At 47.2% G+C, this 21854-nt stretch overlaps 1 protein-coding gene and 2 long non-coding RNA genes across 6 annotated transcripts; 2 read left to right on the top strand and 1 right to left on the bottom strand.

Annotated features, from left to right (window-relative positions):
- Positions 1–731: 731 nt before the first annotated feature.
- Positions 732–3993, bottom strand: LOC131818252 (uncharacterized). The gene is made up of 3 exons (XR_009348747.1): positions 3893–3993; positions 2544–2694; positions 732–1999 (listed from the first exon to the last, which is right to left on the bottom strand). It is a non-coding gene; the product is annotated as an uncharacterized LOC131818252 (long non-coding RNA).
- Positions 3994–4168: 175 nt separating this feature from the next.
- On the top strand, positions 4169–21770 carry TYROBP (transmembrane immune signaling adaptor TYROBP). Of its 4 annotated transcripts, none has more exons than XM_059152106.1 (5): positions 4200–4296; positions 18173–18199; positions 18352–18486; positions 18656–18699; positions 21537–21770. In XM_059152106.1, the coding sequence occupies exons 1-5, from the start codon at positions 4215–4217 to the stop codon at positions 21600–21602; spliced, it is 354 nt and encodes a 117-aa protein (XP_059008089.1). In that variant the 5' UTR covers positions 4200–4214; the 3' UTR covers positions 21603–21770. The 4 variants fall into 4 exon arrangements, with proteins under 4 accessions (XP_059008090.1, XP_059008089.1, XP_059008086.1 ...); XM_059152103.1 differs by lacking the exon at positions 4200–4296 and adding an exon at positions 17632–17780; XM_059152107.1 differs by lacking the exon at positions 18173–18199 and having other exon boundaries at positions 4169–4296.
- Positions 19559–20946, top strand: LOC131818059 (uncharacterized). The gene is made up of 2 exons (XR_009348686.1): positions 19559–19877; positions 20392–20946. It is a non-coding gene; the product is annotated as an uncharacterized LOC131818059 (long non-coding RNA).
- Positions 21771–21854: the final 84 nt, after the last annotated feature.

Raw genomic sequence — 21854 nt, 5'->3', positions numbered from 1 at the left:
GCAGGAAGAATGAGGTTAAACTGCCTGAGAGCTGAAGGGGTCTTGGGGGGAAGGGGACTGCTCATATACACACACAGAATCTGCCTAAACATACAAATACACATGGCAGACACATCCATATTCCTAAATGCACGTCACGTACTCAGAGGCTCACCAAACACAGACACAGCAGGCACATGGAACGCATGTACACCTGGTTTCATGTTCAAAAACAGGGGACATACACAAGCGCACATTTAGTCACACACCTCCAATACACACACGCACAGACCCATTACTCAGACATGTGAGAAATCATACGTGCAGAAACATACTCTGCTCAGATTCTTTCTTGCATGCTTGGTGAGCTACATTCTCACACATGTACACGAGAAAAATATTCAGAAAGCCTATCAAACACCTACAAGGGATGGGCACACACACACGTGCATGCACACATGCGTGCACATGGACATTCAAATCAATGATGTCACTCTGTCAGAAAAAGAGTTTATAAATAAATTCAGGCCCCTTTCAAATTGGGGGTTGTTTGAGCAGTGATGGATAGAGGTGGGGTCTCTTTATCCTCAACTAATACCCACCAACCCAAGTCCAGCCTCCGGTGTTCACTGGAATTAGCTCAGCTTTGTAATTAGCACACGAATCAGTGCTGGGGACTAGGAACTCACTTTATTATTTTTTAAAGATTTTATTTATTTATTTGACACAGAGAGAGAGAGAGGGCATAAGCAGGGGAAACAGAGAGGGAGAAGCATGCTCTCCACTGAGCAGGGATCCCGATGTGGGGCTCAGTCCTAGAACCCTGGGATCAAGACCAAAGCCGAAGGCAGATGCTTAACTGACTGAGCCAGACAGGCACACCCAGGACCCTACTTTAAAAATTAGGTCTGGGAGTGCCTAGGTGGCTCAGTGGGTTAAGCCTCTGCCTTTGGCTCAGGTCATGATCCCAGGGTCCTGGGATCGAGCCCCGCATCAGGCTCTCTGTTCAGCAGCGATCCTGCTTCCCCTTCTCTCTCTCTGCCTACTTGTGATCTCTGTCAAATAAATAAAATCCTTTTTAAAAAAATTTTTTAATAGATAAAATCTTAAAAAAAAAAAAAAAAGATTAGGTCTGAAGGTGCATTCCCGTACGGATGGGTCAAAAGAGACAGGCAGGAAGATGTGTATATCCTCCCCACCCTCCCAAACATATACCTAGCCACCCTAAATCAGACTGATGGGTTTCTGGCAAGCATGGACTTTTTTTCAGGGCAACCACAAGATCCTGTGTAATCTGGCTCTGCTTAATGATGGTCGAAGACCTAACTCAATGCTTGAGGTCTGCTTTAATGACTTCCAACTGTCAGCCTGGAAGAGAACTTCCATAAGTACATGGGAGAAAGTTTACATTTGTGCAAAGAATGGAGGGGAATATACTGGTAATTTTTTTTTTAAGTTGAACACATTCTTTTTTTTTCTTTCAGATTTATTTATTTCATAGACAGAGATCACAAGTAGGCAGAGAGGCAGGCACAGAGAGAAGAGGAAGCAGGCTCTCTGCCAAGCAGAGAACCTGATGTAGGCCTCGATCCCAGGACCCTGGGATCATGACCTGAGCCGAAGGCAGAGGCTTTAACCCACTGAGCCATCCAGGCACCCCATATACTGGTAACTTTTAATTAGTAAACATAAAGCCTTTGGGCCACTGTATGAAACTGCTATATGAAAGCCTGGACACCACAACTGGGGATTAGAGGTTCATGTCGCAGAATGACAGGTGGGTGTCCAAGGTTTACTGTTATCAGGGGACTAGAGAGGAAGGGTCAGAGTATCCGTGCATTCAATGTCAGCTACTGTAACAAAGAGCCCTCTTGATTTCAGTGACTTCATACAATAGTTGATTTCTTGCCACAGGTGTCCTGCTTGGTTGGCAGCTGTCCTCCATCTGGTGACTCACACAGCAGACTTGTTAATCTTCTCCCTCCATTTTTTCCTGGGGCTCAGAATTATCTGCTTCCACCTGGCAAATGGGAGGAGACAGGGTGGAGAAGGTTCACCATCTTAAAAAACTGGCCCCAGAAAAAAACTTCAATAAACCTCCCTTCTGTCCATATTTTACTGGAAAGAACTAGTCACATGGCCATCCCGGATGCAAGGAGGGCTGAGAATTTCTTCCCAGGCTGGGTAGCCTCCTCCCAGTCACGATTATGCAGAGTGTATGGATTATAATGGACCCAACATCAACCATCACCAGATATACAAGCTCAGGGCAGGCAGCCAGAACAGGCAGTGGGATCTCCTTCCATCAGCTACACCAAATCTCGCTCCAGGGACACGTCTCAGCCCCACCCTGACCACCCACCCACCCACCTATACTGGGCCTTTGCCTTTGGGCTGGGTGACCACAAATTTTACTTCTTTGAGGGCAAAGTGAATCTGGCTTGACTTGATAAATGTTTAGGTCGATGCAGAGAGAGGATGGTGAGTGCCCCATCCCCAAGCATTCTCTCTCCAAGCATTTATTGAGCCCTTGCTGTGTGCCAGACCTGATGCAGGGAACGTACCTGTGAATCAGATATGGTCCAGGCTTTGGTGTTTTGTCTCCTCATAAGGCAGAAAGAGAATAGGTAACTTCTGAACTGTGTTTGGCGCTGTGATATTCCATTACGAACAAGATGGAGGAGAGGAGAGGAACAAGGACATCCCCAAGTCTACCTGCCAGTGCATGATGGTGGGGTTAGGGGTGGAGGTTCAGTGAAGGGATGAGGACAACATTTAAGGAGGAGGTCACCTGGCCCAGAGGGGGTGGGGCTTTCTAGGTGTGAATATAATCCCAGTATGCACAGATCTGTGTGCTAATCTGAAACTAATGACTCCAACTTCTAACACAAATGGCTGTTGATTCAAGTGCTAATCAGAAATCTGAGCTCTGTGAACAGATACTGTGCTGATTCATGTGCTAATTATAAATTTATGCTGATTGTAAACTCTGTCCTGGAGCAAGGCTTAATCACAAATTTGGGCAGAAACTCATAATCCCCAACTCAGAGATCCACATGCAAATGGCCATTTTGAGTTGATTCATGTCCTAATTACAATCTCGGGCTAATTTAACAGAGCGATCAGAGGGTGTTACGGTCTTAGTGAAGAAAAGCACCCACTGGGAAGACTGATAGCCTAAGTTCATACCCCAGCTCTGCCACTGACCAGCTGAACTGACTTTGGGCAAGTTATTCCCTTCTTCGAGCCTCAATTTCATTCTCGAAAGTACCTCAAATGGCTTGTTGGGAGGATTAAATGAGATAATTCATGTACAAAGCTGGAAGCAGTGGTTCACATGTAAGTACTTGCTCTATGAGTACTAGCTGTAATGATAACAATAATATACACCCAACAGTTCTGTCATTTCTCTCTCTCTTTTAAAGATTTTATTTATTGGGGCGCCTGGGTGGCTCAGTGGGTTAAGATGCTGCCTTCGGCTCAGGTCATGATCTCAAGGTCCTAGGATCGAGTCCCGCTTCGGGCTCTCTGCTCAGCAGGGAGCCTGCTTCCCCTTCTCTCTCTGCCTGCCACTCTGTCTACTCTCTCTCTCTGTCAAATAAATAAATAAAATCTTTAAAAGAAAGATTTTATTTATTTATTTGACAGAGAGAGATCACAGTAGACAGAGAGGCAGGCAGAGAGAGAGAGAGGGAAGCAGGCTCCCTGCTGAGCAGAGAGCCCGATGAGGGACTCGATCCCAGGACCCTGAGATCATGACCTGAGCCGAAGGTAGAGGCTTAACCCACTGAGCCACCCACGCCCCGTTCTGTCCTCATTTCATTTAATCTTCATAGTGGGCCCTACCTCCAACTTATTCACGACTACCATTCTTCCTTGGGCCAGTGGCGGGGCCCCTTCCCTCTGGACTGACCTCCTCAAAGGTTTCCAGGGCAACCCTCAGCGTTCCCCGTCCCGGCCGCTTCTGCTCCTCTCAGAACTATTCCCTGGTTTAGACATAACCGCTCATCTGCCACGTGGGGGCAGCAATACACCGCTCAGCCACAACGCGCGTGGTGCATTGTGGGGCACGTAGTCTCGTGCGTGGGTTAAATAGTGGTTCTGGCCTACCAAGCCCACTGCATTTCCCAGAAGGCTACGCGACACCCTCTGCCTCACCTTGCTCAAATCTGGTGGCTGAAGAGGCCTCTCCCCCTCTTAGAGCGCGCCTCCAGAGCGGCGCGGGGGATTGTGGGATGTGGGAACTGAGCCCGGCGCCCGGTGGGGGGACTGCTGCGCAAGCGCGGGGGGCTGGTCAAACCAGATGGACTTTAGCAGGTGGGTATAGGCCACTGTTCTGTCCCAGGAGTCGCAGCCGCTTTGAAGCAGCAGGGGGCGGGGTTATGTGGGGTAAGGGCGGGGGTCCTTTAAGAACCAGCGAGACCCCCACCGCTGTATATGTCCTGGAGCCAGCCTGCGGATCTCCTCAATCGCCACTATCCCCTGTCAACTCTCGAGCCTGTTCATAGCGCTTTAGTCTTAAAAGAGGAAAAATCCCTTCCCCTTCTTTTCTCTCTTTTCCTTCACAGCTACCTCTCGACCCCCTTTAAAAGCAAAAAACCAAAAACTGCATCTTACTATGGTAATGTTCAACGATGCATAAAAACAGAATAGTGTAATGATCCCCCAGGTACCCATCACCTTTTTTCAGCAATTATCAACATATGGCCAATCTTATTGTATTTTTCTGCCTCCTTCCCCGCAAAATTAGTTTAAAGCAAAATCCCAGACATCATATGCTTTCATCCATAAATACTTCTTTATGTATCTCTAAAATACACGTTTCTTTAAAAAAAAAAACAAAACAAAAAACCTTTATTGCACCCAACAACAAATAATTTCTTAATTTTATTTAATGCCCAGCTTGTCCCGAAATTTCCCTGATTGTCTTAGAAATGTCTTAACTGTTGACTGGCTTATATTAGAATCCAAACAAGATCTACGCATTGCATTTTGTTGGCACCTGTTTAAGTCTTTTATTCTAGGGTGGTTCCCCCTCCCTCTCATTTATCGCACAGTCTGATTTGGCTGGTTGCATTTGTTGGTGTCCTTTATTATGTTCTTCTGTCCCCTTTATGTCCTGCAAACTGGTAGATCTAGAGGCTGGGTCAGATTCAGGTTTAATTAATTAATTAATTAATTTTAAAAAAGATTTTATTTATATATTTGACAGAGAGAAAGATCACAAGTAGACAGGCAGGCGGGGTGTGGGGGGAGTAGGCTCCCTGCTGAGAAGAGAGCCTGATGTGGAGCTTGATCCCAGGACCCTGAGACGGTGACCAGAGCTGAAGGCAGAGACTTCACCCACTGAGCCAGCCGGGCGGTAAGAGTAGGGTGGTGATGGGTGATGTTGAGTTCTTCAGTCAGGAGGCACATAATAATGTCTGGATGTTTCTTTTGTGTTTGTGATATGAATATCCAGTGTTGGGTTTCAGTGTTGTCAGCCTGATCCATCCATTATAGTAATACAGCCAAACTTTAGAAGGGAAGTGTCTACATGCTCTCCCCTCCATCTCTTTCCCTCTGTTTTTTTTTTTTTTTTTAAAGATTTTATTTATTTATTTGACACAGAGAGAGAGATCACAAGTAGGTAGAGGCAGGCAGGGGCAGGGGGAAGCAGGCTCCCCACTGAGCAGAGAGCCCAATGTGGGGCTCGATCCCAGACCCTGAGATCATGACCTGAGCCGAAGGCAGCAGCTTAACCCACTGAGCCACCCAGGTGCCCCATCTTTCCCTCTGTTTCACAAAAAATCCCGACACTTTTGTGTTGCTAAAACTCTTCCATGTAGCTAAACTCAAGAGGCAATTCTGTCCTTAACGCTGGTTCTGCAACAGGTGGCCTATCCTGTGCTGTCCAGTATGGTAGGCACTAGCTACACAGGGTACTGAAGGTTTAACTAGTCCTAATTTAGATGTGCTATAAGTATAAACACACACTGGGATTTCGAAGACTTATTACTAAAAAAAGAAAAAGAATGTAAAATATCTCAAGAGTTTTTAAAACATTGGTAATAGGTAGGGGTGCCGGGGTGGCAGGGAAGCATCCCACTCTTGGTTTTGGGTCAGGTCGTCATCTCGAGCTCCTTGCTGAGCATGGAGTCTGCTTCAGATTCTCTCTTCTCTGTCTGCCCCTCCTGTTCGTCCTCTCTCTCTCTCTCTCTCAAGTAAATAAATCGATTTTAAAAAAATTTTTTAAAAGATTTTATTTATTTATTTGACAGAGAGAGAGATCACAAGTAGGCAGAGAGTCAGGCAGAGAGAGAGGAGGAAGCAGGCTCCCTGCTGAGCAGAGAGCCCAATGCGGGGCTCGATCCCAGGACACTGAGATCATGACCTGAGCCGAAGGCAGTGGCTTAATCCACTGAGCCACCAGGCACCCCTGATTTAAAAAAAAATTTAAAAAAAACATTGTCAACTTGCTGAAACAAGAGTATTTGGGATGTATTAATAATAAAACATATGACTGGACTATTTTATTAAAATACTTTCACCTGTTTTTTTCTTTTAACTGTGGCTACTGGAAAATTTTATTTTATTTTATTTTTAAATTTATTTAAGTAATCTCTACACCCAACACAGGGCTTGAACTCATGGCTCCCATGATCAAGACTCACGTGCTCTTCCGACTGAGCCAGCTAGGTGCCCCCCCCCCCAATTTTTAAATGATGCACATGGCTTACATTATATTTCTATTAGAAAGCATCGTTTTACACCTAGTGGTTTTCAAAGTGTGATATCTGGGTCTGCAGTAGCAGCATCATATGACAACTTGTTAGAAATGCAAATTATGTTGCTCTAGACCCACTGAACTGTAATCTCTAGGGACAAGACCCAGCAGTCTGCATTTTAACAAGTCCTTCAGATCAGTCCTGTCTGAAAACTCCCCTTCTGGTTTCTGTGACACAGCTCTCCCAAACCCACCCACTTCTCACTGCTCCACTGTTAACACCCTGGTCCAAACCCCATTCAGTGTACCACCTGGACCACCACAATTGCTTACAGACTGGTTTCCCTGCTTCTAATCTTGTGTCCTATTTGTAGTCCTCATACAACACTTTGTGGTGGTGGCGGGGAATTGTCTTTCAAAAACATAGATCATACTACTTCCCTTCTTAAAATCTTCCAGCGGCTTTTCATTGCACTTATATTAAAATCCAAGCTCCTTCCTGTGGCCACTGCACCCCCCCCCCCAACCCCACATAGTCCTTCACCCTCCCTTTCACTCCTTCTGCCCCAGCCATCCCTTCTCGCTGTTCCTCACACACTTCCAGCTCTTTCCTGGCTCGGGGACTTTGTGAAGGCCATTCCCTCTTCTGGGAACATGGTTCTCCCAGATCTTCGTCAGCCTGACTCTCTTGTCCTTGAGGACTCTCAGCTCAGATGCCCCATCTCATTGCTGCCATCGTGTCACTGCAACTAAAGCCTGACTCCCCTGTGCCCCCATTCACAGAGTATCACCCGCCTTTCCTTCTTCCTGGCATGTTCCACATGCTGTCCTTTGTCTCCATTTGCTTTTCTGTTTCCTCTACCGTAACGGAAGCACACAGGGCAGGGACTCCCCTCTCTGGTTTACCACTTTTTGTCCCCGGCTCCTCACACAGCACCTGCACACAGTACACAGTAGGTTCTCAGTAAAGGTCTGTTCACTGACCCAGTAAGTACTCTCCTCGGTCTCTCCTGTCGCTTCTGTGTACTCTGAAGTAAGAGGACCACTGGCAGCCACAGCATTTGAAAATTCAGAACACCCCACAACCTTCTTGGTGTTTGCCTGCTGCCATGTTGGGTTATCTGACAACATGGAGCCCACTTGTCTGTTTGGGCACAGTGGGCAGGAGCTGCTCTACCTGTGAGGGCCTGATGAAGATACAGATATTAGAACAGAGGGATGTTGACGCATGGAGATGGTTATGCACCAGATGGAGGAGATGGGGGGCTAAGCGGGAGCCAGCGAAGCAATCAGAAATTAGCAACAGTGGGAAGCCACTGTCACTCCAGGCTGGAGGAAGAAAGGGAGGAGGTGGCATCAGGAAAGCCCAGAGACAAAGTCACCTAAAAGAAACTGGAGGCCCAGTGGGACTGTCAGGCTGGCTGGAGCTGTGAGGAGGCACAACCACGGGGAGAGGGATGAATTGCCATGGCCCCTTGCTCCCACTCTCCAGGCTCCTGTCACTGCTTCCCACTGGCAGAACCCCAGATAAATCCAGATAAAGGGGGAGACTGGGAACTGTGGCTGGGATGCAGGCAGAAAGGGGAATATGAACAGTTCTGGGGATAAATACAGCCTCGATCAGCACAGCATGGATTCCCTGTAAATCAGGGTCCCCCACCATGCTCTGTTATCCCACACCAGGCCCTGCTCACTGGCTTACATTACATGTCTGGCTACTGTAGCATGCAGGTTAGGGTAGAGTTTGCAACCCCAGTGTTTCAGTTATCTTTTGCTACATAACAAATTGTCCAAAAATTAAGCAGCTTAAACCAACCATTTTCTTTTTCCTCTGACTCTATGGATCAGTTATTCAAGAAGGGCTCAGTGGGGCTGGGCTGTGCTCACTTGGTGTCCATCATATGGTTGAAGTCAGATGCTGAGTGGGGCTGGAGGCATTTGAAAACTCAACTGGAGGGACGCCTGGGTGGCTCAGTGGGTTAGGCAGCTGCTTTTGGCTCAGGTCATGATCCCAGGGTCATGGGATTGAGTCCTGCATGGGGCTCCTTGCTCAGCACAGAGCCTGCTTCTCCCTATGCCTGCCACTCTCCTTGCTGTGCTCTTTCGCTCTCTCTCTGATAGATAGATAGATCGATAGATAAAATCTTAAAAAAAAAAAAAGAAAAGAAAAGAAAAGGAAACTCAACTGGTCCAGGTAGCCAAGGTGGCTCACTCATATAGCTGGCAATGTTGACTGTCAGATGAAAGGTCAGTGGGCTGTTGATCAGAGCAAACACACGGGGCCACTCCAGCATGGTGCTCTCACGTGGAAGCTGGCTTCTTTCTCCCAGACCATGTGTCCCAAAAGTTCCAGGGCATTTTTTTTTTCCTGAATTTATTTGGTCAGAGAGCCTGTATTAGCTGTTGATGGCAACTGTCACTCCATTTCCTTCTTCCACATTCTTTTGACCTCATCGGTTCCCAACACCTGCTCAGATTCAAGGGCAGTGAGGGGGTGGGGGGAGTGAAATAGACTCCACCCTTGAAGGAAGTTGTGGTAAAGTCAGATGGCAGGAGGCAGGGAGAGGGGTGAAAAATTGGAGCCGTTTTTTTAGTCTTCCAGAGTCTCTGTTTTATGGAGTGTGTTAGGTAAGGTAAATTACTAGCTACCATTAACCAAGGAACCCCCAGATTTCAGTGGCTTAGTACAGTCTATATTTCCTTCACACCATAGTGTGATGCAGTCAGGATCTGTGGCTGAGTCACCCAGGGAATCAGGCTCCTTCCATCCGTTGGCTCTGGGCAACTTTAGTTGGCTTGCGCCTCCTTGCCCCCCCCCATCCTCTCTAATAGTGGTTGTTGAAAGAAGTGAGGGTCACAAGTGGGAGGTTTTTAGGGTGACACCCGGAGGTCCAATGAAACGCATTTGCTGGGGCGCCTGGGTGGCTCAGTGGGTTAAAGCCTCTGCCTTCGGCTCAGGTCATGATCCCAGGGTCCTGGGATTGAGCCCCACATCGGGCTCTCTGCTCCGCAGGGAGCCTGCTTCCTCCTCTCTCTCTGCCTGCCTCTCTGCCTACCTGTGATCTCTGTCAAATTAAAAAAAAAAAAAAATCTTAAAAAAAAAATTAAAAAAAAAAAAAAAGAAATGCATTTGCTCACGTGCTGTTGGCTTACATACCTGACTGCAAGGGATGATGGGAAATGTCCAGCTGTGTGCAAAGGAGCAAAGGGAAGCCATTTTAGTGACAAATTAGCCAGTCTCTGCTGCACATTTTAGAACGTGGTATCTCTGAAAATAGGAAAGTTTTATTTATTTAGTTTTCTTGTCTATTGCCTATCTCCCTCCACATAGGATGTAAGCTCTGTGAGGGCAGTTTTGTTCATCATTACATGTCTTTCACCCATCCAGGAGCCTGGACAGATAGTGTTGGATAAATGAATACATGCATGAGTGAATAAAAGTTCAAAAACTTCAGAGGATATAATATTACAAACCCAGTAAGACTGATATATTTTTTAAAGATTTTATTTATTTGTTTGACAGACAGAGATCACAAGTAGGCAGAGAGGCAGGCACAGAGAGAGGGGGAGGCAGGCTCCCTGCTGAGCAGAAAGCCCGATGCGGGGCTTGATCCCAGGACCCTGAGATCATGACCTGAGCTGAAGGCAGAGGCTTTAACCTACTGAGCCACCCAGGCCCCCCAAGACTGATATTTCTAAGGGAGTTTTAGAAACAGGAGAAATCTCTCATGGGTAACGAGCACTTAGGTAGGACATAGGTTAGCAGGATATGAACCCTATTACAGAATTCTACATAACAGTGGCTTAAACAAAGTAGAAGTTTATTTCTCTCTCACCAATAAACCAAGTATAAACAGTCCAGGGCTTCATGGTATCAGAGATCCAGGCTGCTTTAACCTATGGTTTTGCCATCACTTGGGGAACAGCCTGACCTTCGTGGTCCAAGATGGCTCCCACCACATCCGCATTCCAGGCAGTGGGAAGAAGAAAGGGGAAATGGACTCACCCCACAGCTCTTTCTTAGCATAGGTGAACTGAGAAATGAAATCTTAGCTTTGGTGTCTGATTTATTTTACCCTCTGTGGTGTGACAGTTGTCTCCTTGGTTCCTTTCCAGGGCAAAGAGCAGAGGTCTGACAGCAAGGTCAGGTCACAGATGAACAGGGAATATAGGTGCTCATTCCGGGTTCATACAAATAATTTACAAAAAGGGGCAGGACGAAAACTTGTGTATATGATATGGTCAGAAATCTGAAGTATTTGCATGTACATTGTCATATCTATTGATTCTGCTTATTCTTGTTCATGTTGTCTTAGACTTGTAGGAAGACTTTGAAGACCAAATACAGTTATACGTTACTCCAGAGGAGATATTAATCCAGGACAAGACCTAGGTTTACCTGGCTTAGGGCATATAAGGATAAGCTATTAGTTCACATGAAGGCTACGTGACTTCGAGCTCACTCTTACCTTGAGTGTAACAGCATTCAGATCCCAGCTTAAAATGAAGAGCTTATGTTCAGACTCTCTGGTCAGGGTGGGTCTGGGCATTTACTTCTGCCTCTCTAGTCCCAAACTGTCTTCTGGATTGGAAAATGCCCTTAGAACAATGTGAAAGCATTTCTTCCGAAGGCATTTGTGCTCTGGGTTCCTCTCTTGTTTTATTTTGGGTTTGGGGTAGTATTTCCTTACCCTCTTACCAGTGCTTTGCTACTTAGAGTAACTCTTCCCATATATTTCATCCTGCATTTTCATTTGTTCCTCAGTGAGATGGTGCTTTCTGGTTTCTTAGACCACCATTACTGGCAGCAGAAGTCCTGTCTTTTTATCCCCCTGCAAATTTGCCTTTATGTATTTGTTGTGTTTTCTGAAATTAAAATTTTTTTAATGATTATACAAGTTAAAAATACTCCCTGTATGGGGCTCCTGGGTGGCTCAGTGGGTTAAAACCTCTGCCTTCAGCTCAGGTCATGATCCCAGGGACCTGGGACCAAGCCCTTCATCGGGCTCTCTGCTCCCCAGGGAGCCTGCTTCCCTTCCTTTCTCTGCCTCTCTGCCTACTTGTGATCTCTGTCTGTCAAATAAATGAATAAAATCTTAAAAAAAATACTTCCTGTAAAAACAGAAATTTTAAAAATAAAGAAAACAGAAGCAACCTAAATCTCACCACCCAGAGATTCCACTGTTGATATTCTCTCGAATGTCATTCAGTTTTTGCTGTGTAGATAAACACAATTTTACATGCATAATTTGATATAAAAGACATCTTGTTATATATATTATTGTTATCATCTATTTCTTTCAGTTGCAACCCTGTTTTCCTCTTACCCTCCCCGATCTCCTATCCTGACCCAGGTCACCAGTGTTACCAATGGTGGCAGCCTGAGGTGTCTCCTTCCACAACTTTATGTATCACCTCTCAATATGCAAACATATATCTACATGTTTACAAGGGGTTCTTCTGGTCACTGTTTGGCCTCATACTATATTCTCTTCTCCCTACCTTACTTTTCTCAATTAAAATCTCTTCAAATGAGCTTAAAGAATTCTAATTCATTTATAATGACTGCATTTATGACATAGATGAACCACAATTAATATACCCATGGATCATTGCTCTAATTATATTTTAAAGACCTTCATTTCACAAATAAAAAGTCAGTTGTTGTGGTCTAGGATGTCTGTCCATGCCCAGTGTCAGGGTCATGTTCCTGCCAAGAGGAAGGACAAAGAAAGGGAGCCCACATCTTTGCCTCGAGGGACACAACCTGGAAGTTGTTTCTTCCCACGTTCCACTGGCCAGAAGACAGTGACAAGGCCTCACTGGCCTCCAAAGAGGCTGAGAAACATAGTCTTGGCTAGGAGACCAGACACCCAATTACAAATTCTATTTTAATAGAAGGGGAGAAAACAATGCCTATCACCGGGATCCTGCTTCATTCACCTTGCAAGTCAGTATTTGCCAGCATTTTCCCAGAAGTCAAAGTGGGAAACATCTGTTTACTTGTTAACATTGCACCTGGTAGGAAATAAAGACATCATGAAACCTCTTTACTAGTTCTTTTGGTGCTTACAATTTTCATCTCTTTAAAACAGTTTGTTTGTTTTTTTCAGGTAGAATTTACATAGAGTAGGGCGCCTGGGTGGCTCAGTGGGTTAAGCTGCTGCCTTCGGCTCAGGTCATGATCTCAGGGTCCTGGGATCGAGTCCCGCATCGGGCTCTCTGCTCAGCAGGGAGCCTGCTTCGCCCTCTCTCTCTCTCTGCCTGCCTCTCCATCTACTTGTGATTTCTCTCTGTCAAATAAATAAATAAAATCTTTAAAAAAAAAAAAAGAATTTACATAGAGTAAAATACATCCTTTTTAGTATATTGTTTTGTGAGTTTTGACAAGTGCATACAGCCATGTAATCGTCACCACAAGAAAAATAGAGAATTTTTTTTCAATTTTTATTTTTTTATTTTAGAGAGAGAGAGAGCACAGAGGGAGAGGCAGAGGCAGACTCCCCACTGAGCAGAGAGCCTGGCATGGGGCTTGATCCCAAGACCCCAAGATCATGCTCTGAGCTGAAGGCAAACATTCTACTGACTGAGCCACGCAGGTACCCCCCCCCCTTTTAAAAAGATTTTATTATTTCTTTGAGAGAGAGAGAGAGCACAGAGGGAGAGTGAGAGAGCGAAGCAGACACCCTGCTGAGCAGCTAGCCTGCCAGGACCCTGAAACCTTGACCTGAACCGCAGGCAGATGCTTAACTGACTTAGCCACCCAGGTGCCCCTCAAGAAAATTTTAATTTAGAGAATTTTGAAAAGATGAAACATAAAAGAGTATGAGGAGTCCTCTACAGTCTATCTGCCCCCCGACAACCATCCAACTTGGGCCCATCCTTTCCCACTCATTCTCCTCCCCTGTGTGGTTATGTAGCATTGTATTTTATCTGGAAATAGTTAGGTATTCACATCAGAATTTTATCTGAAAGTGAGAAGAAGAAAGAGATGCCTTTTCCAGGCAGGCTACCTGGCTTACAACTGCCCACACTGTGACTGTCTTAGGACTCCTTCCACAAGTTGAGGCTACCTACACCCACCTCCTGGCTCTAGTCATTAAACCAAGGTTAGGCCTGACCCAGATGAGGCAGTCACGTTCTTCACTGCATACAGTAGAAGCACTAACTAACTTAAACAGCAAAGGGGATGTGTTCAAGAATGTTAGGGCCCTTCCACCACGTTCTTTGTCAAAGCAAAATGCACTGAGGCTTCTTCTGTCTTCTCCCTCTTTCATTTTGATGATGTTGCCCTCATCTACTTGTTCTAAGATTCCTACATTCAAATTCCAGGGAATGAGGAAATCAGGAAGAGTGGAGTACATCCGTCCGCAAAGGTTAGGACTTCTAAATTGCTCATTTATTCCCACATTGCTCATCAGCCAGAACAAAGTTCTATGACCACTCTACACACAAATGCAGCCAGAAAATACAGTTTCTAGTTTGGTGGGCAGATGCCCTGCTGAAAATTTCATGGAAGAAGAAGCAGCATGAGGATATTGGCAGACACTAGTATTCTTATCTGACAAGTGATCAATTCAAAAAGAAATGGTGGGCACGTCTGGGATCCCTTAGACCTCTGCAGGGTTCAAGAGCCATCCTTCATCCAACCCATTACTGGTGGCCGTTTATTGCAATATTGAAAGAGTATTTACTGAGCACCTACTGTGCTGAGGATATAACAGTGAAGAAGGCAGGAAGGTTCCTGTTCTCATGGAGTTCCATTCTAGAGAAAGTAGCAGACAGGAAAAATGGGATCACACAGTTCAGAGAACTTCAGGTATGATAAACACAGGAAGAAAATGAAATTGATGGTGGGAGGTGGCTTGAGTGGTGATGGGCAGGAGAGGCCTCTGTGAGGGTGTAACATTTGAGCTGATATCTGGAGGGTGAGAAAGGGCTGACTCTACCTGAACTTTGAGAAAAGCATCGTAGGCAGGGGGAACAGCAGGTACAAAGGCCCTGGGGTGAGAATGAACTTGACTCAAGAAACAGAAGGCCAGTGTAGCTGGAGTAGGGGGAAGTGAGGGAAAGAGGGGTAGGAGGGGAGGACAGAAAGATGGGCAGGTCTTTATGTATGTAAGTATATGTTTTTATTTCTCTGGGGTAGATGCCTGCTTCTGTGGGATTGCTGGATCTCTGAGTAGGTGAATATTTACCTTTATGAAAAACTACCAAACTCTTTTCCAAAGTGGTGGTTCTGTTTCCCATTTCCACTAGCAGCGTGAGATTTCCAATTGCTCCCCGTCTCTGCGGACACTCGAGAGGGTCAGTCTTTTTCATTTTAGTCACTCCAGTGGGTGTGTAATGGTATTTCATTGTGGTTTTAATTCGTATTTCCCTAATGACTAATGATGTTGAACGCTTTCGCGCATGCTTATTGGCTATCCGGGTCTCTTCTTCTGTGATGTATCTGTTCACAATTTTTAGCCACTTACAAAATTGGTTCCCTGACTTTTCAAAAAGCCTCCCCTGACCACTATGGGGAGGATGGATTGTAGGGGGCAAAAATAGAAGAGGGAGAGTAGGGAGGGGCTGTCGCTTCCACAGAGACGAGCTTGTCACAGGCTCACCACATTGCCTGCTTTCTGGCAGAGTCAGCCTGGGCCTTGCCCAACTCTTGGGCTGCTTGCCAGGACAGATTAAGACACTTCACAGATCTCATGGGAGGTGAAGCAGCCCTACTTCCTGGAGCCTGGCACTGGGTGAGGTGTGTCTCCCAGTCAGCTGGGTGCCCTCCATCTCACCCTTTTTTCATCCAATGGCCCATCCACCCACGGAGAGCCCAGGCCGACCAGCCTGGATCAGTGTTCTGTGCTCTGTACCAGTACAGTCGTACCAGTTGCTAACATATTTAATACTTTATTTTTATTTTTTTTATTTTTATTTATTTATTAAAATATTTTATTTATTTATTTGACAGAGATAGATCGTAAGTAGACAGAGAGGCAGGCAGAGAGAGAGAGAGAAGCAGACTCCCTGCCGAGCAGAGAGCCTGATGCGGGACTCGATCCCAGGACCCTGAGATCATGACCTGAGCCGAAGGCAGTGGCTTAACCCACTGAGCCACTCAGGTGCCCTAATACTTTATTTTTAGTTGGTAAAGAGCCCACCCCCTCCCACCCACACCCCCACCCCCACCTCCACCCCCACCCCAGATATCTGCCACCACCTGTCTGTTCCTTTGGGATACCTCAGACTTCCCCACATCTCAGCCACTAAAAGGTAGGGGGCTCCAGGACACAGACCCGGCTGTATGGCCACATTTGCTTGATTGGTTGGTGCACGAGTATAAGGGCTATTTCTGGGGACAGCTTGGGCCTGGCTGGAGTCGGGAGGACCAGACCGGGAGGCCGAGTCTGAGGGGTTGAGGGAGGTTGGTTATCAAGGTGAGCCCAGAACTAGAGACTTGAAATACTAACAATAACAGTAATGAGGAGGACGGTGATTAAGAGTCACTGAGCAGATAGAACATGCCAGGCAGACATTACTCTGATAGACCTCACAAAATCCTCACAATAAAATTGGACCACAGCAGCCATGCCCCCAACAGTCTGCTCCCCCAGCCCAGCCAGAGTGAGCTCGAGAGCACTGAGTGCTGGAGTCAGATGAAGCCCTTCAGGCTCAGAGTTTCCCTTGCTCTCTGAAAGCCAAGAGGCTCATTCAGCTTCCGCCATCTCGAGGCCCCTCTGGGGCCTGTTCTCTCTGCGCCCACTGCAGGCCTGGTGGTGGTGGTGGTGGGGATGTTGTTTCTTTAGCGACCAGACTGGGCCAGGCCTGGGTGCTCGCGGCTGATGGCAGCCAGTGCTGCCTCCGACTGGGCCCTGGCCCTCCTCTGGCTTCCAAATCCCCCCACCAGGAAGGGCCACTCAGAATCTGTCCCATGACAGACATCCAGTTTCCCCTTTTCTCTCCTGAGACCAGGCCCAGGGAGCTATGGGGTGTGACGCGCCTATGGGGGAGGGGAGCTTCCTGCCTTGGGCCCATCCCCCCAGTGCCCTAACCTCAGGTTCCTCCTAGCCAGCCCCAGCTGAAGTCCCAGTCTCCTCCTGGGTCACCTTCCCTCTGTCCTCACTTCCAGCTACTTCCTCATTCGGTGGTGCAGCGCAGCCCAGCCCAGTGGTCTGCATGTTGTCCCCCACTCACCTCCTTCCAAACCCCCAATCCTGTGTCTGTGCTGTCTATATCTGTGTCCCTGTCTATCCCTCTCTCTTCTTCTTGGCCTCGCCACCCCTTTCTCCTTCCGTATCTTTCCTCTTGGCTCTTTTTTCCTTCTCTCTAAGGGTCAGATATCTGTCTTTGTGTCCTGTGTTTCCTTACCAAATTTATTTGCTACGTGACCTTGGGCAAGTGTCTGCACCTTTCTGTACAGTGGGGATGACGATGACAAAAGCGTCTACCTCAGATGGCTGCTGAGGGATTAAAAGGGTTAACACCTTAGGACAGAATGCAGCTCATTAGTGCCCATATCCTGAGGGCTCTCTTAATATCCTATAAACATCACAAAGTTCTGATTATCAAATAATTATAGCTGGTGCTTATAAAAAGCTGACGAGTGTCAGACCCTGTTCTAGAAACATTAATCCATTCGCTCCCCACAAACCCCTACAAAATAGGCACTATTTTACTCCTTATTTTACAGATAAGGAAACTGAGGCCCAGAGAGGTTGGATGACTTATTTAAGGTTGCCCAGCCAGGAAGAGGCAAAGGTGGCTTCAGTCATAGCTACTAACTTCCTGGTACACTGATGGTTGGCCCCCAGTTGGGCACATGGACCCTTTCCCCTTTTATGTCCAGTGGTTAGGGGCTACAGCATGGCCCCCTGGGGGTGTCTTGGCCTGTTTCTTCCTGGCGTTATCTGTCTCTGTCCCTCCTCCTCTACTGTCCCCTCCTCCCTCCTGCCACCGCCCACCTCAGACTTCCTCCTTCACTTGGACGCAACACCACATCCCACTGGCCCTTGGACTCCGATGTCCAGCGGTGTTGCCTGCGTCATGGGGGTCCTTGGACCTTCCACCAGGCTCCTGTTCCTGCCTCTCCTTCTGACTGTGGGTGGTGAGTTGGGGGCTATCACAGCCACCTCCCGAATCCCTGGGCTCAGCTTGGGGCAGAGCAGGGAGCAGGGTAGAGAGAGAACCAAAAAGGGAGATGGGGGAAAGCAGAGCCCCAGCCCCCCAAAACTTATGGCTGTCTCTCAGAGCCTGAGACCCCAAGATGTGGCCTCTGGTAGCAGCGGCGGGGGTGGGGGGAACTCTACTTGGTGTTGCAACAGGACAAGTCGGGGTAGAAGTAACACAGTCAGTGACCTTGACGCTGGCCCACAGGTCCCACCAGACACGACTTTCCACTCTTATCTCCTGGCTCTCGGGACCCATCCTCCCCAGCTTCTGCACCCACCCTCCAGTCACAACCCCCTGCCTCAATTTACCTTCTTTTTCTCTCCTCAGGTTTCAGCTCTGTCCAGGCACAGGACGGTAGGCCTAGACTCTGTAGTCCCCCTCCCTACCTCCCAAAGAGCTCCCCATCTCTGTCTGTTCCCTAAGCTCTCCAAACCTTCCCCTGTTGACACCTTCTCCCAGTTCCCAGCCCCCAGTGACAACCCCCAACCCCTGTCTCACATTCTCAGGATGCAACTGCTCTGTGATGAGTCCAGGGGTGCTGGCGGGGATTGTTCTGGGGGACCTGGTGCTGACCCTCCTCATTGCCTTGGCTGTGTACTCCTTGGGCCGGCTCTTCCCTCGGGGGCGAGGGGCTGTGGAGGGTGAGTGGGGCTGGAGGGGATAGCCTGGGACTCTCTGAGGGAGGGGTAAGCTCCCAAGTCACAACCAGCCAAAGGGACAATGATGGAAGGGCTGATTTTGTAGCAGCAAAAGGATCCCAGTTCATCGCCTTAACTCTGCATTCTGCACTACCCCCCAACCCCCCAACAGTGACCAGGAAACAGCGCATCACTGAGACAGAGTCGCCTTATCAGGTGAGAAAACCCTGCTTCTCTTCCTCACATCTCACTCCTACCCTGTGGGTGTCTGTCTTAAACACTTCCCCAGTCCTTCTAGAACCTAGACCCTAAAGCCAATTTCTCAGCAGCATTTCAAACCCTCAAAGGCTCTTGGAGAGCATCTGTCCAAAACTGCTTTCTTTTCTTTCTTTCTTTCTTTCTTTCTTTCTTTCTTTCTTTCTTTCTTTCTTTCCTTCTTTCTTTTCTTTTTCTTTTAAGATTTTATTTATTGAGGTGCCTGGATGGCTCAGAGGGTTAAGCCTTTGCCTTTGGCTCAGGTCATGATCTCAGGGTCCTGGGATCAAGCCCTGCGTCAGGCTCTCTGCTCAGTGGGGAGCCTGCTTCCCCCTCTCTCTGCCTGCCTCTCTGCCTACTTGTGATTTTTCTCTGTCAAAAAAATAAATAAAATCTTAAAAAAAAACTACTTATAAGATTTTATTTATTTGACAGAGAGAGACACAGTGAGAGAGGGAACACAGCACAGGGAGAGAAGATGGGAGAAGTGGGCCTCCCACAGAGCAGGGAGCCTGAGGAGGGACTTGATCCCAGGACCCTGGGATCATGACCTGAGCTGAAGGCAGATGCCCAATGACTGAGCCACCCAAGCGCCTCCCAAAACTGCTTTCTTTTTTTTTTTTTTTTTTTTTTTTATAAAGATTTTATTTATTTATCAGAGAGAGAGAGAGGGGGAGAGAGCAAACACAGGCAGACAGAATGGCAGGCAGAGGAAGAGGGAGAAGCAGGCTCCCTGCTGAGCAAGGAGCCCGATGCGGGACTCGATCCCAGGACGCCGGGATCATGACCTGAGCCGAAGGCAGCTGCTTAACCAACTGAGCCACCCAGGCGTCCCCCAAAACTGCTTTCAATGATCAATCATGACCTTATGCTCAGCTTAAAACATGTGAGGAAATACAGGGAGGGTTTTACCTTCGCCAGGGCAAATGCAGGCCTTAGCAAGAAGGCAGGCATGGAATTGTCTGGGACAGGATGATTTCCGGGAGAAGCTCTGGAAAGGCAGAGGACATGATTCAGCCCTAATTTGGTAATCTGAAAAGAGAAGTTTTAAGAATTTTTTGGAAGATCCTGTATCCCTTTGAGAAGCTGACGAAAGCGAGAGACTCCTCAGAAAAATCCACACAAAAATTTATGAAATTGTGAGTATAATCTAGGGGTGGTACAGGGATCTTGAAACCCTTCTTAAGAACCACCATGCAGGGGCGCCTGGGTGGCTCAGTGGGTTAAGCCGCTGCCTTCGGCTCAGGTCATGATCTCAGGGTCCTGGGATCGAGTCCCGCATCGGGCTCTCTGCTCAGCAGGGAGCCTGCTTCCTCCTCTCTCTCTCTCTCTCTGCCTGCCTCTCTGCCTACTTGTGATCTCTCTCTGTCGAATAAATAAATAAAATCTTTAAAAAAAAAAAAAAAAAAAAAAAAGAACCACCATGCAGGGGCACCTGGATGGCTTAGTGGGTTAAGCACCTGACTTTTGATTTTGGCTCAGGTCATGATCTCAGGTCTGTGGGATCTAGTCCTGGCTGGTTCTGTGCTCAGTGGGGAGTCTGCTTGGGATTCTCTCTCTCCCTCTGTCCCTCCCCTCCCACTCTTGCTCTCTGTCAAATAAATAAATCTTTATTTATTTATTTTTTAAAGATTTTATTTATTTATTAGACAGAGATCACAAGTAGGCGGAGAGTGAGGCAGAGAGAGAGAGGAGGAAGCACGCTCCCCGCTGAGCAGAAAACCCCATGTGGGGCTTGATCCCAGGACCCTGGGATCATGACCTGAGCCGAAGGCAGAGGCTTTAACCCACTGAGCCACCTAGGTGCCCCTAAATAAATCTTAAAAAAAAAAAAATCTCCCCATCCTCTCCTTCCAGGTGTGCACACACATTCTCTCTCTCTCTCAAGAAAACAAAAAAAACAAAAACAAAACCTCCAATCAGAGGTATCTTTCCATTGCTTGCCTCTTTATCAATGCCTTTCTCAACTCTTTAGGGGGTCAAGGGCTCCTGTGAGAATCTAATGGAGGCCAAACAGACCCCTTCCCATAAAGGTGCATATCCAGACCAGTCATTTGCATATGATTTCAGGGACTCAGTCTGAGGGCTGCCTCTTCGGGCCATTAGACCCCTCTTCCCAAAACTGTAAGCCTTGTTCTGTGAAGTCTCTTACTTATTTGCAGCCACCTTTGCTTTGTGTCACTTGTGGATAAAAAGTCTCTTTGTAAAGCATAAGCCTCTTGAGTTTGGCTTTGTGAGGTCCAGAAGAATGAGGGAACTTTTCAGTTATCAGGGACCATGAAACTTTAGGGCAAGACATTATTCCAATTTATTCATCCTTAGGTGGAATTTGTGGAGCCCCTACACAGCAACAGAGTTTACATCCTAGGAGATGGACCTGAAGCAAATTAAGAAATAAGATAATTTGAGGAGGAAATAACAACTGGTGTGACAGGGCCTGGAGTGTGTGTGTGGTGGGGAGAAGTTAGATGACAAAATCAAGAAACACTTCTCTGAGGAAGTGACATGAGCTGAGACTTGAAGGGGGAGAAGGAACCATTCATGGGAATATCCAGGAAAGCGGTGTTTGGGCAGAGAGAACAGCTTGTGCAAAGGCCCTGAGGCTGGTGTATAATGATGAGGCAGAGGAAACAGGGAAACACTAAATGCAGTTGATTAAAATACAGATCTTTTCCATGGCTGCAAGGTTGAAGAAGCTTCTAGGAGCCGTATAGGCCACAGGGAGAAGGCTGAGTTTTTTTTAAGTTTATTCAGTGGATCTTACGCACTAACGGTTCCCACCCTGTCCCTCCCATTAGGAGCTCCAAGGTCAGAGGTCAGATGTCTATAGTGACCTCCACACACAGAGGCCATATTACAAATGAGCCCACATTGCAGCAGTCAACAACCTGATGCCTGGATCCAGTCATTCCTGATACCTCCCCAGCACCCTATTCCTACTCCCACCAAGATACAGATCCTCAGAGTGCCCTACCCGAGGGGTCAGACTTCTCTCCACTACTGCCCCCAAATAAACACGGCACACAAAAACACTGTTGAGTTATTCCAGATCTCTCGGCTGAGGGGGCAGGGCTATGTGGGGTTCTGGGAGATCATGGACCCAGAAACAGCTAAGT

The sequence above is a fragment of the Mustela lutreola genome, chromosome 16, assembly GCF_030435805.1.
Source record: "Mustela lutreola isolate mMusLut2 chromosome 16, mMusLut2.pri, whole genome shotgun sequence".
Lineage (NCBI taxonomy): Eukaryota > Metazoa > Chordata > Mammalia > Carnivora > Mustelidae > Mustela > Mustela lutreola.
The sequence above is the reverse complement of the archived record's forward strand: the minus strand, read 5'-3'. Positions and strand labels throughout refer to the sequence as shown.